Source organism: Amblyomma americanum, chromosome 9, assembly GCF_052857255.1.
Source record: "Amblyomma americanum isolate KBUSLIRL-KWMA chromosome 9, ASM5285725v1, whole genome shotgun sequence".
Taxonomy (NCBI): Eukaryota; Metazoa; Arthropoda; class Arachnida; order Ixodida; family Ixodidae; genus Amblyomma; species Amblyomma americanum.
In genome coordinates, this window is record NC_135505.1 from 133,714,628 (window position 1) to 133,729,570 (window position 14,943).

At 47.6% G+C, this 14,943-nt stretch overlaps 1 protein-coding gene across 1 annotated transcript in view; it reads left to right on the plus strand.

The window, feature by feature from the left end:
- LOC144104431 (cGMP-inhibited 3',5'-cyclic phosphodiesterase 3A-like) overlaps positions 1-14,943 on the plus strand; it is a gene marked incomplete in the record, with an annotated part of 296,611 nt that overhangs the window by 280,736 nt on the left and 932 nt on the right. The window contains 7 exon segments of the mRNA XM_077637421.1: positions 309-442; positions 1,977-2,180; positions 2,714-2,875; positions 4,210-4,390; positions 10,163-10,237; positions 11,038-11,085; positions 12,920-13,317. Of these exon segments, the coding sequence (XP_077493547.1) occupies positions 309-442; positions 1,977-2,180; positions 2,714-2,875; positions 4,210-4,390; positions 10,163-10,237; positions 11,038-11,085; positions 12,920-13,317 (1,202 nt within the window).

Here is a 14,943-nt window from a genome sequence, read left to right on the forward strand (position 1 = left end):
GTTACTTTTCTCGCGCCCCATTAATGCCTAAGGATGCTACCCCTGGACGCTGAGAGTATGAAGTATGTATAAGAGCATGCCAATGTTGGGAAACCTGCGGTTTCAAACAATTTGGCCGCCGGTGAATGCTTTCCTTCCTTTTTGCCTCACTACAGGTTGGGTATGTTTCTCTGTAACTAACGGGCGTGTCTCGACTTGACTGATTTCTTGTGCTGCTTCTTGGAAGAGCATGTACCAAGAATGATTCTGGTACTGCAAAACTGGAAGTAGTATCAAATTGCGTGTTAATGACGCATTTTAATTTGCAGAGGAAACCTATGGTATCATGGGAGCCAACTTTCCGGCATTAGAACTCATGGCACTGTACACAGCGGCAGCCATGCATGACTATGACCACCCAGGCAGGACGAACGCCTTTCTTGTCTCCACGTATGCACCACAGGTGAGAGAGACAGAGACCTTCGCCGCATTTTGTTCAGTACTGTGGCCTAGCAAGACTTGACTACGAATCAATGAAAACGGAGATTTATTCGACATTTACAACAAAGGTGCTTGTTGCCTCGGCAGTAAGTTATAGCAGTGCGCATTTTACGTTTAAAACACTGGGCCGAGGTTCTTAGCTTCACAGTAAATCAAAACAATCCGACCATATCTTTCAGTTGTCTTTGCCCATGTCGTAGCAAATTTGAATGGCTTGCTGTAATTTTTTGTAACCATTTTAAATAGGAAGAAATCATTATTGTGTTGAAGGCTGAGATATAGAGAGAGTGAATAGAAGAGGGGATGATGGCAGGGTACAGTGAGCTGTACTCGGAGATGATGACTTCTGGCAGTGGTGGTGGCAGCGATACCATGAATGCCGTCTATTTAGAAAGAAAAAACGCCAAGTACAATATAAAAGGACATGCTGCTTGCTGAGCTGCTGTAGCAGCCTGCTTCCACCAGAATGGCTAGGCGTTCCTGTTGCTACAGTTGGCATCATTAGGAAAGAAGCACATCACAAATGGCCTCACCAGGCAGCTAGTCCTTCAAATCCTCAGATCAGCCCTACTTTACAAAACTCGGGAGCAGCTGTTTACTGAAATCAGAGACGTACATCAAAAAAGCTTTCGACAACGTATAGGAAATAACTGTTCAGTGCCCACAGGCTCTGTGCGCTTATTGCTGCCCGGTCAGCTCACGCCCAAACTGGGACTCTTCAGATAGTGTTGCCGAGATGTGACGCTGCCAAAGATCTTGATACTCCTGCAAGAAGTGTCATTTCGCAGAACTATCACTTCGGAACAGCCTATTGACCCGCTGCGGTGTCTCAGTGGTTAGGGAGCTCGGCTACTGATCCGCAGTTCCCGGGTTCGAACCCGACCGCGGCGACTGCGTTTTTATGGAGGCAGAACGCTAAGCCACCCGTGTGGTGTACGTCAGTGCGCGTTAGAGATCCCCAGGTGGTCGAAATTATTCCGGAGCCCTCCACTACGGCACCTCTTCCTTCCTTTCTTCTTTCACTCCCTCCTTTATTTCTTCCCTTACGGCGCGGTTCAGGTGTCCAACGATATATGAGACAGATACTGCGCCATTTCCTTCCCCCAAAACCAAGTACTACTACTACTACTACTACTACTACTACTACTACTATTACTACTACAACTAACTGCCTGCGGCAGGCCCTTGGGTAGCTGACGTCACTTCTGGACAGGTGACGTCCCGTATGCGATGCGCCAGTGTGTTTAAGGGCTGATGACCTCTCACATGAGGAAGATAACAATGACATTTCTCGTATCCATTCAGAAATTTTTCATCTATCCTCTAGGTATTTCGTACTTGGCAAATAATTGCATGCCCAAGCAGTGAAGTCAACTGAACTGAGCTGAACTGAACTGAAATGATTCACAGCGGTCACACTGTGCTTTCTCGGAGTCAACGAGCGACGTTTTCGCTGGTGCTTTGTTAATTAGATTATTTTCTGTTGTCTTTTTCAGGCCGTTTTGTACAACGACCGGTCGGTGCTGGAGAACTACCACGCGGCGTCCGCGTGGACGCTGTTCCTCTCTGAGTCCAAGTTCAATTTCCTCGTGCACTTGGACAAGGCCGAGTTCAAGCGGTTCCGCTTCCTCGTCATCGAGTGTATTCTCGCCACTGATCTCAAGAGGCATTTCGAGATCCTTGCCGAGTTCAACGCCAAGGTGACGGCACGCCACTCCCCACTACTGCGCCTTACGTCACATTCAAATAATGATACTAAAAACAGATATGACAGGAATGCTTGAGCTGAAGGCGCTACTGGCGACCTCAAGTATTTAAGTCTTCGATAGATACGTGTTTCAAACAGTTCTTTGGAGCCACTCTCGTTAGCATTATATCTTCATGGTTGCTCGGAGAGTTGTGAAATCACATACTTTGCCTGGAACGTTAACCCAAGATACACAAGTATAAAAATGTCTGGACTGGCAGTGTTCCTAGTTCACCTGAAAGTGGGGCCGTTCTTCTTTGATCGCGACGTTTTTTGAACAGTGCTCAAGCTGTTACGCTTGGAAATGTTATGTGCTATTGTCATCAATCTTTGCAGAACCATGCACTTTGTGAGTTCGTTAAAACAAAATTTTGGCGAAAACAAAAAACAAGATGGTCTACTCGCGTAACACTAGCGTGTCGCTAGATAAGGTGGCTTGCAGCGTCTATTGATTAATTGTCTGATTGATCCATTTCCTGATCAAAGGCAAACGACACGGATGCCCCGGGGATCGACTGGAACAACGAGACGGACCGGCTACTGGTCATGGAGATGGCCATCAAGCTGGCCGACATCAACGGACCCTGCAAGAGGCACGACATCCACGTTCAGTGGACGTTCAGGATAGCCGAGGAATTCTACGAACAGGTACGCCCTCTCGCTCTTTATTTCTTTTCACAGTAGGTGAATGCGTAACGCGGGTACACTTGCATAAAGCCATGACTCGGATGTCTGAATTGACCATTTTCGGAAAAGTTTCTGCGCATGCGTGGTGAAGGCGCAGGCAGCGCCCTCTATAGGCGGTTTGGTTTTTGGTTGGAAAACATGAGCCGGCCGTGCATTCCTGCGCTGTAGTGCGACGACTGATGTGAGCTGTAACTGCCACGTAACTGATATGTAACTGCAACGCGTTTTATCTAAGCTAACCACGCGTTTTGCAACAGCGAGACTTGTACGTAATAAAGGCCGCGACGAGATACAAGGCGCAAGAGACGAACCCGTTGATGGGACCAGTAATGTGCACATCCAGCACGTTTCGAAACGGGTGTTGCTGCTTTATTTCGCGCTAGCTGCCAAGTACACACTGCTCTGTCGTTCTAGAAGAGTTTTGCCACCGATGCAGGAAAACCGAATTATATATACTTGTGTGAGCATTCACCATAAATGCTACAATGTGCTACCTGAACAGCGGGAGCACAGCCGAGCGCAACTTCGCGTATATCCGCTCATTCTAACGCTCCTGCGGCCCGTTAGCACTAAGAGCAACGCTCTGCCGTATTAGCACGAGCCGGGATTGAGATAGTACAACGGGTCGTTCACAAATCAGCTAAGTGTGCCCTGAGGCAAAAGGTGTTGTGTTAAGTTAGCAGAAACTCCTGCACTATCAACGAAGCGCAAACGTAAACGTCTGTGCGCATTAGGAAAGTGCATCCCATTATACTGTCACACTAGCCCGCACATAGGCGCACATTCACGCACATTTTCACTTGGTCACTCGGCGTTCCGTTGAGGTAGCAGAGTGCAGGTATTGCCACACATGGTAGTTTTTCAGGCTACAACGCGCAAACTCTTCGCCCACCCCGTTTCTAAAAACGGAAATGGGGCGTTTTCCTCTTCCATCATACTCTTTCGTTAGCAAACACACGTTTCCGGCAAATAAACAACACTAAAACATCAAAACAAGCGCACGTGAACTGCTGAACGCTGCCTTGCGCATGCTTGCTCGAGAGCCCCTTTTCAACCAAAAGTGCCGGTGGAGCTTCTCTGTTTGCACGACAGGCGGCGCTCGCTTTTCCGCAAATGGTCAATTGCTGAACGTCAGGTTCTGCTCCTTTTCTAGCGAAGGTTTACACATTCACACCCGCACTGCGCTATTAAGCCGCTTGTTACGCTAGCACTGGCTGCTTGCGGCGTTGCACGTGACGACCACGTGGAGACTCCGAGACCTCTGATAACATTCCCTGGCCCACACTTGTACGCAGGGCGACGAAGAGGCGACGCTGGGCATGCAGGTGTCGCCCTTCATGGACCGCTGCAACCCGCAGCTGGCTAAGCTACAGGAGTCCTTCATCAACCATCTCGTGGCTCCACTCTGCAACGCGTACGGCGAGGCCGGCCTACTTCCCGGCCACTGGGTCGAGGCGTCCGACAGCGAAGACGAAGGCAAGCAGCGTCTTCCTTGCCCCTCCTTGCCTTATTAACGCGAAAGCGTCAAGAAGCTCGTGAGGCGGAAATACTGGCGACGTCGCCGGCGTCACCATAGTCTAATGGCGCGTTCACGCTTGGACATTCGGCGGCGAGAGCGAGCGGAATCCGTTGCCGCGGCGAAGATTCCGCCGAAATACCCAGTGGGAAGGCCGATCGGTCCACGACCGAATTCTGCCGCCGGAAAAAAAAATCCGCCGTATCTCGTCAGTCAATAGGAAGGCGAGTACCCGCGGCGACAAACATGGCGGCGCCCTTCGAAGCAGGGCGCCTCGCTTCGGACTGAATTCGTCGCTGTTACTTCCTTTTTCAACGCGTTCACTGGCCATAAAAGAGCCAGCGGTCTTTCGCTTTGTCTCATCTCGCCCATAAGAAAACGTTTGAGTGATAAATTTGCTTTAACTTTTATTTCGGGTGACGATTTTCCCCTTTTAGACTTAAGAGGGGCGTCGGTTTGTTAACAACAATGGTTCCTCTCATATCCATCAGATGGCGCCACTAGGCGTATAAAAAGTGAAAATGTTAGAAATGGCGTAACATCCGACAAAATAGCTGCGTTTAGCGTACGCAAGCGTGCATACGGTTTTGGTATGTAGACAGCATCGATTAACCTCTTGCCGCATCTGTGTACGCCGTGAGCAGACGACACACAGACGATGATCGGCGACGCGGTGGCCGGGTAGTGTGAACGAGACAGCATTTCGGCAGCCGCGGATTCCGCTCGCTCTCGCCGCCGAATGTCGAAGTGTGAACGCGCCATAAGGCTGGCTGGACTCCGTCGCGTCGTTCGTGGTGAAAAATCTCAGGACCGCCAGAGGCCTTGCGCAGCTGCGCCTTCAGCACGCGGAACAAGCTCCCCCTCCCGGCGCGCGGCCTCCGATAAGCGCCGAACCGGGGGGGGGGGGGGGGGGGGCGAGGGGGGGATCTAGGTTGGTGGGTTTTATGTTTTGGGATTGAGGGGTGGATGATGCAACTTTTAAAAACAGTGACGACGGTAAAATCACGAAGAATGATATTCGCGCAGCTGTCGCCGTAACATAACTTCTTCATTCATCTTGAACAAACAGCGCGAACAAAGACGAGCACAAAAGACAAGAAAGCGAACGACACGGCGCTTTGTCTTTTGTGCTCGTCTTTGTTCGCGCTGTTTGTTCAAGATGCTTAACCAACTAGCCCGCCAAAACGTGTTTCTTCATTCAATCAGAGAAATCACCCGCAACCACAACGCTTTAACGCATTAGGGAGTTCCGTAATCAGCCTGCCAGTTTTCTTGCAATATTTGCACAAATATGTACAGGAAATCAATGTCGCAATGTCCTTCGGCACGCAATCGTTCCTTTTCTGGTAATGTATGTGGTGACAATTACGACAGCATCTTTTGTTATTCATCATACTGCCAACCTGCTGGCTTGTTTGTAACTTCGCATTGCATGCTTCTGATTCGATTTGAAATTCTTCGCCCTTGAACTCCAGTTCACATATCTTTCTCCAATAATGTTGAAACAAGAACATTGTCATGCGCGTGCTAATGAGCTTTCGGTTTCCTTAGGCCCTTTCTGAAAAACGGAATATAATATCTTAGTCATTCATTCGTATATTTTGAGAACAAGATTATGGTCCAATCGGTGGACGGCTTCGGCGTGGTATTTTATTAACACACTTAGAGTCTTCTACAGCGCATCATCCTTAGCAGCCCGTCTAGACGAGCTCCTGCCTTGAGCTTTTTGTGCAACACCTTCCCCACGCAGCTGTGACTATCGAACTGAAGTGCTACACTAATGCATCTGGGTTTATGTCTTCTTAACACTAGACCGTTTCGACAAATCGTCCCCCCGTATGATGGCTTGACCTCGGGGCACTTTGCATCTTGTCACGCTTCTTTCGCCCTTGGTCGATTCGTTAAGACCCACTCTGTTCCCAATTCCACTGTCATAAGACAAGTTTGATCATGATGAGGGGTCGCTCAGTCCTCCAGCAAAGTCGAAGGCACCTTCATTCGTGCTCGAGATAGCGGCACGTCCGCAAGTTTTAACGAGGCTCCAGAAAAGCAAATACTGCGTACGCCACATACTTTGCAAGCCAAGGCTTGCAGATATCCGTTAAGAAATTGACGCTAATAACGTCCGCTCGCAAGCCGATTACGTCGTGGAACAATAATGCAGGATCAAATTCTTAGCAGAAAAGAGCGCTGACATCCTCAATGATTCTCTGCTTCCTACACAATGAAGTACTCACAGGCATTGGCCACGTATTGAACTTCATATCCTCAAGGACGTAAAGTGCACCCATATGTTGGTTGCAACTTCTATACGCGACAAATTCATGTTTGTTCCTGATTTTTGGGATATTTTAATGCAGGAATGCAATCTGTAGGCCATGTATGCCAGATTTCTTACCCAGTTTCGCGTTTCCTCCTGACTGCAGTGTTTTTTTTTTTGCGTCCAAAGTTCGGGGCAGCCATATTTCTTCTGCACTGCTGAGTTAACTTGGAAATACAGCAGATTCAAATTAACCTGGATAACTAGAAACGGCATGCATGTTTTTGTAGATGCACATGTATGGCCACATATGCCGTCAGACGCGGGCAACCTCATGAGGTTTCGACTTCATGAGGTCGACCTCAACCTTCAGGCTGAGGTGAGGTCAGCGACGGCTAGAAATTTTCTGAGTGAGGTCAGCAAATGTGTGTGTGCGTGCGTGCATGTCTGCGTGCGTGCGTGTGTGTGTGTGTGTGTGGAAGGGGAGAGGCTCGGAAAAATATTTCGCTGCGTCGAAATTTGAGCGCAGAGCCGTGGTGCTCTTTACAAAGAGAGCGGTTCACGCTCCCCACTCTAGGCCAGTTGCTTTGACCTGTGTGACTTTAATGGTTGGCACAGTGTTCGAAGACGTAATCTAGCCGTTTCTTTCGAAATGCCGCTGGTTCACCGAGTCATCGGAAAATTCCTAGGATTTCGAAACCATTACCATCGCCACCTGGAGGGAAATGGCGGAAACGGGGAAGGGTCTTGACCTCCCAGGAACATCAACATCACCATCCTTAATTATTAGCTGCATGTATTCCTGTTTACCCGCACAATAATTGTGTTCGGTTGCTGGGTAATGTAGAATAAATAATCAATATTCTGGCAACTTTTAATTTGGTAGCGTTACATCAGACTTCCCGGGCTTATAAGGATACACTGTTAGCATCATCTTCATCGCCATCATCTCGAGAGTCAAAGGCATGTGTCGTTGCATGATCTTTGCAGTATGTCATACATGAGAACTGGCGCGTTTACCTGCTGGACAATCCCAATGCCATTAATGTGGTCCGGGTTGTGGGCACTTTTTGTAATGCGTAATGCGCGCATATGTAGTAATGTGGGATCCATATGGATCTTGAAATGGGGGTGGGAGGTGGTTGGATGGGGGCCTGGTATGACGAGAAATTACATCGTTGTCACGTGAGTAGGTGTGATGTCATATTACAGCCGCGTCACGTGACTAGTTTTGATGGCACAATACATCGCTCTCACGTGACCTGGTATGACGTCACACTCACATGATGCCATAACTAATTATATTAATTCTTCTTAGCGTTGCCTAATTTAATTAGCATTAATTTATTATGTGACGTCATCATTTTCGTCACGTGACTCGTCGGCTCGTGACGTCGCATGGCGCCGTTTCTTGCGGACACTTTTTTGCGGATATGACCTTGAAAGTGAGCCATCTAATGCTTTCCCATTAATAAAAGAAGCCGCTCGCTTCTACACAGACATAAATACAATGTGCCTCTCTTTGTGTACTACGGTCGCAGCTTAAATGTTTTCGAAGGCAACGTAAAGTGGCCTGAAAAGAGCATTCTTGCTATGCCCGATTGAGCTAGAAAATCGAAATATACTGGTATGTGTGTGCATAACCCTCACTTCGGAAAGTGCATCGACGACCAGTTTCTTTATATTCGGTAACTATTCTCAAGCCTGAAAGGAGTATCATGAGTACCTCCCCCTCCTCCCAATTTCTGGTAGATGGTGTAGAAGGGCTGTGTTTGTCAATTGCCGGTTCGTGCGCGAATGAGCGAGAGGCGTCCAATACGAACAAGTATACACGAAGCATGTTGCCAAGTATTGACACATATAAAGTACTCACCGACGTACTGGTGGCAACCACGTATGGGACACCCCTGCCCGCAGGCCGTATACTCTCTGAGGGTTCATCCCAGATTATAAGCTTCTCCTATTGCGTGCACATGAATAGTGTATGTACACACCTTATTAAATAATACCATCATCATTTTGGCTTTCCTGTCTCACAGGATTCTCAGAACTGTTTTTAACTGAAAAACTTCTTAATAGCTTTTTGTTTTGCTTTTCGTTTGTTTTCTAAGGTCGAGCAGCCGACCTCAACCTTACCATTTGAGGTGAGGTTGAGTGAGGTCAGAAGTGGCCTCAGGAAAAAGTGAGGTGAGGGCGTCTAAGGAGACCTCAACCTCAACTGATGAGGTTGAGGTTGAGTGAGGTCGGCAAACTTTTTGAAGTTGAGGTGAGGATCAGATTTTTGTGGTGAAATGCCCACCTCTGATGCCGTACACTGCACTCACGGTCACATAGATAGGAGAAGAGGTTATACATGTTATTGGGGTGACCGTGGAAGAAAAGAAAGGTCAAGAGGAAGCAGTAGACGAAGGAAAAGTAGCATCGATCAAATACAAGAGGCTCAATGGGCCCGGTACTTTGTGGGAAGGCATTTATGGGACCGTACTTTGGCACGGTTTATTTTTTTTTGTTCACTTGATTTGGTCCTCTGCCATTGGTCGATGTCACCAATGACGTAGGACTTGGGGGTTTGCGTCACATTGGTCCCGGCGGGAGCACGCCCGTGGGCGGCGCTGTGATCAGGCTGGCCGTGCCTGTGATTGGTTGTTTGCTTCACCACCTCCGCTTGCTTTCGTTATGATTGGCGCCGCGACTATATGGAATTAAAACGCAGTAAACCGTTATGAAATGCTAACCCGGCAATAGTCGCACCCAGCCTACGTATCTGCAAACCTGTTTTTCGAGCACCTTTTCTTCGTATCAGGAATTATCGTCTATGCATCATATTCCATGTCGAAAGTTGGACCATAGATGAGTAAATGCCTTCTGCGAAGCGGTAAGCCGCCTAAAACGTGTCGACCACGACAGCTGAGGTGTTGACGGTGTTACTTTTGAAAGGCAGCTTGGCAGTGAACAGGTGAAAGCAAACGGCTAATTTATCTTAAATGTTTTCCTTATTCGGAATATGTTGAGTATTTCTTCCACAGTGCGAGCGAGTTATATATCTATTCCTTCTGTTACCCAATTTCAGAGACATACTGCACAGTATTATAGAAATGGTCTATAGGCAGTCTATAGACTTCTTATAGACTTTATTGCCTTCCTGTAGATCTCTCTTTTTGTCTATTCATAGTCTATAGACTGTATAAAGACAAAAAGTCTACTAAAAGTGTATGGCCATAAATGTATTGATTGTTTATAGGAGTTCGATTGCCTATAGACTGTTCTCTAAGGTTCGTGTATAGATAGTCTATAAACTTTACAGACAAGTCTACGGACAATCTATAGACTGTCTAAAGAAGTTTTTGTAAGAGTGTGACCTTATCGGCTGGCAAGGTTTGTCTTTTATATTTTTGTTTGTTCTCGTTGCAATCTCAATTCTTACATGCGACGTGGACTTTGCTTTCATACACTTCTGTGTTCGGTCTCATAGGCGGCACCGACAAAACTGATTCTCAAACCGGGAGAGACACGGAAGAGGAAACGGAAGGAGAAACATCGGCAAGCGGTAAGCACTGTTTCTTTACCCTCAGTATTGCTCAGGTTGATGTGGTGTCTTTTCTGAAAGCCTTTCCTGGATGGCTGTTGGCAGGAAAAGTTTTTTCAGTATTCTTTAAATTTAAACATGTCTAAGCCTAAGAAACTTCTGTCAGTGAGCATTTGATGGGCCAAGCGAAACCACTGGCGTTTTTCTCTTCGGTTTTGTTTCAAATCAGGGGCTCTGGGAACCCGCGTATGAAATATTTGTTACTGTCCACGAAAAACTTGTTTTTCTCGGGCGTAGTTATGTCTACAAGCGCATAAATTTTGCGGTGTCGTGTAGCTATCTGTGTTCCAAAACTTCGGTACGTGCATGCTCAGTTATACTTATAAGTGTCAGTTGTGTTGGTATATGTTGACTCATTATGATTTCGTGAATAGTGTGTGTGCTATGTCCTTATTATGGTTTCAGCTGTTTGTTTTCTTCGTGCTGACATTTTACAACAGTCGTTGTGATGTATTTGCCGCTTTACAGAATGATTACTAGCGGCTCAGTAGTTTTTAGCCTCCTAGAGGTGTTCGTTTGTTTTCCTGTGCCTAGGAAACATCAGCATGCCCGCCCCTTCCAGTGTCATTAGGTGTTTGTAGCGTTAGCAATGTTGCCGTATGCGTGTCTTGTTTCAGGCAAACGCAGTCAGTAGATATGTGTCTTTGTTTTGTTCTGTTTGTGTGTGCTTTCCACCGGTTGTACATTTTTGTTCACTGTCTCACCCTGTCAGCAGGTATAGAGCCCCATTAGTCACTAACGCTGTTGGCTTTCCTCACTAGATGGTGGAGGTATGCGATTCTACAGTTTGAAGGCAATAGCATGGTGTGGTACGTAACGGCTTGCTCTTTACGACATTCAGAGCAGGGGAAGCCTTCTTTTTTCATAGGCAACTTCCTCTCTTTTCTGACCAATAGATTACCCAAAGTAGCGCACATCACCCTACCCTTTTGTTGGTCACGCACATCTTCACCATGCACGTCAGAGTGATGTCCACATTCCATTTCGTTCATGCCTCAGCCCTAAGTGTTCAGTTATGACCTGCACTTTAAATCGTCTGTGGTTCCACGCATCAGCTGCCTGCAGAGATGTATATATTCACTGCCTTGAATGTGCCCTGCACAAACTAACGCTTGTTGAGCTTGAGGTTGAGAGGTTTAAGTAGTTTTTGCCTGCTGGCAAGACAACCTCAGCCTCTTAATCTCAAGCTCCAACGCTTGTCGCGCAAAACCGGTGCTTTTCAGCATATCATGCACTGTTGGTGATGTGAATGCTGTCACCCTTTTTCTGCAATGCCTTTTTCCTAATCCATGGGAATGCACAGACATTTTATAGTGTCAGGACGTGTTATATACTTCCCATGTTTAATATATAACCAGCTCTCTGAAATGTCACACAAGACACTGTCATACGCTTTTATTCAGAAAAAAAATTGTGTCATATATGCATTTCATACAGCAGACACAGCTGGTCTTGCAATATCATGCTTGGGATTTTCTAGCATATCAGTATAAATAAAACTTGCCCCTGTTTACCAATTCCTTGTGCTTCAGAGGGCTGGTCTGTGTAAGTGAACTGACCTGTACAAAATGTGCTTGTTACTGTATGCATAGATTTCAGTTTGCTGGTGCCATTAAAACCCAACTATTGTCACATTACAGGCGGTTCTTAATCTGGTAGTGTTTTGAATGAGTTTCCAACGGCAAATGCAAACAAGTGATCACCTTCTGCAGTCAGCAAAATTTCAGTGTATTCTACTGTTTCCTGACATATGTATTAGGGTAAGCATCCTAAGCTCTAGCAAATTTCAGGAATTTATCGTTAAAGATAAATACAGCACAGCCTAACTGCTGCAGAGGCAACCTGTGCAAGTTCCTCAAATGCTGCAGCCCAGAAGCAAGGCTGTTGGCCAGATATGCCTGAGCCGTAACGACGTATGGGAGCTGCATAGCGGGTACTCTCGATTTGGGCCATTTCAAATCAAATCAAACCAAATTCATTTATTTCACCACATATACTGAGGTCACGTGGTTCAGATAGGCCTGGTGGTGAGAACACATGTAGCGGGGTGGGCTGAAATCTTAGCAGTTTGATTGTATCAATTGCGAAAACTCCCCATAATATCTGTTCATCAAATTCTGACACTTCGACTGGGCCAAGGCTCGGTGGTCAGCAGACTGTCACGCCACCTGCGGTGTTCAGAAGAACTGCTCAGCGCTGCTCACAACACAGAATAGTGGAGAAACCAAACGTTGCAGTGCGCTACTAGTAGTTAACGACTTAGCCCAGAAGTGGCGCCATCGTCGTTTAGCCTCAGCAATATGGTCAAAGGGAAGCCAAGTTTCGAAACAGTTTCGCTATGGGCATGTTCAACGAGCTTTGAGCTAAAATACAGCTGTCGCTGTCGCTTCTTTCGCCCTAGGAGAAGGTTAAAGTCCTGAGGGCTCTTTTTATTTCCCATAACTACAGCGCAAACGACAGGACAGAGATGAAGAAGGGACACCACACAGCGCTGTGGTGTCCTTCATCTCTGTCCTTCTTCATCTCTGCCCTGTCGTTTGCGCTGTAGTTATGGATCATCGTAAACACCAACTCGCCCAACAAATGCTTTTGTCGAATTTTATTTCCCGTTCTCCTTCCCTACACGATGTGACTGCTCGGCAGGTCGACCGTGGAAGAGGCCCAGTCAGCAGCTTCAGCCACGGAAGGTGAGCTGCCTCCAGACGAAGCACCTCCAGGACAACTACGAACACTGGGTGAACATCCTGAAAGAGGAGAACCGGCTCAAGGAGCTGCAACAGCAGGGCGGCGCCGCCGCCTCGTCGACGTCCCCGCGGGCCGCCACGGCGCCGACCGAGCCCGCGCTCGACGACCGGGCGACAGACGGAGAGGACGACGACGAAGAGGATGACGACGAGTCCGAGTCCGGCGGCGAGGAGGCCGGTGGCGTCGCGGGCACCGAGGCGGCGGCGCCGTCTCCGCACCAGGACGAGATGGAGACCATCCAGGAAGTGGAGGAAGGCGCTCTCGGAGGCCAGGGCTCAACCAAGACGTCGCCATGCGTGAGTGTCCTGTGCAAAGAGCTGTCCTCCGAGATGCAAAGATTAAAAAGAGAAAACGGAAGGGGAACAATTTCAGACGAGAAACAGAATGAGCTAGGAAGTGAGACAACAGAGGTAAGCAGCGTTGCACGTGTGGCAGAAGCTCTGGCAGGGAAAAGGGACAAGGCGCACAGACGGGGGACAAAGGACGTGTACAATACCTCCTCATCTCCATCTACGCGCACTATTCCTTGGTTTATGGTTCACGGAGGTTTAACGTCCCAAAGCGACTCAGGCTATGAGGGACGCCGTAGTGAAGGGCTCCGGAAATTTCGACCACCTCGGGAACTTTAACGTGCACTCACACCGCACAGTACACTGGCCTCTAGAATTTCGCCTCTATCGAAATTCGACCTCCGCGGCCGGTATTGAACCCGCGTCTTTCGGGTCAGCAGCCGAGCGCTATAACCACTGAGCCACCGCAGTGGCGTGCACTATTCCTTAGCGGGCCCACAAACAAAGAAGCCCCTTTAGCCGTGATGCACAAAATATCTTTTGTATCCATCTTGATATTCGAGTAGTCGAGTGTTTGCACTGTTCCATGACATTCGAAGTTTCACGGCATGAGTGGGAGGAGGAAAATATTTCTCTACTGGGGAAGGACGTGCTCTTCTTCGGTGTTGAATGTCGGTTGCTGTTCGGGATTTTTAAAAGGTGTTCCATGCCGGTTATTGACCCTGCACTTCCCACACACTCCATTTGCCTCGTGTAGCGATTCGCTTAACTTGAGCCCAGTGGATTTCCAACGTACTCTAGCGCATCAAAACGTTCCTTTTCGCATGCCTTTAGTCTTGCATTTCAACACATCTTCTCGGCCTAGAAAAGCTATTATCTATGTTGTGTAAGACGAAAAAGAAATATTTGGTCGCTTTGGCACCTCTGAAGACTGATTTAAATGTTTATGACGATTATTACTGAGCGCCAACCAAACCTGACAAATAGTAGCGAGGTGCTGGAAGTGGTAAAGGAATATGTCTACTTAGGGCAGGTAGTGACCGCTGATCCGGATCATGAGAGGGAAATGACTAGAAGAATAAGAATGCGGTGGAGCGCATATGGCAGGTTCTCTCAGATCATGAATGACAGCTTACCAATATCCCTCAAGAGAAAAGTGTACAACACGTGTATCTTAACGGTACTCACCTATAGGGAAGAAATGTCGAAGCTTACGAAAAGGGTTTAGTTCAAGTTGTGTACAACGCAGCGAGCTATGGAAAGAAAAATGATGGGTGTAACGTTAAGCGACCGGAAGCGGGCAGAGTGGTCGAGGGAACAAACGCGGGTTAATGACATCAGGCTAGTCGAAACCAAGAGGAAGGAATGGGCTTGGACAGGACATGTAATGCGAAGGCAAGATAACCGCTGGTCCTTAAGGGCAACGGAGTGGATTCCAAGAGAAGGCAAGCGTAGCAGGGGGCGGCAGAAAGTTAGGTGGACGGATGAGATTACAAAGTTTGCGGGCATACGGTGGCCGCAGGATAGGGTTAACTGGAGCGACATGAGAGAGGCATTTTCCCTGCAGTGGGCGTAGTCAGGCTAATGATGATGATGAACGCAACCTCACATGATTATAATAATAATTAATAA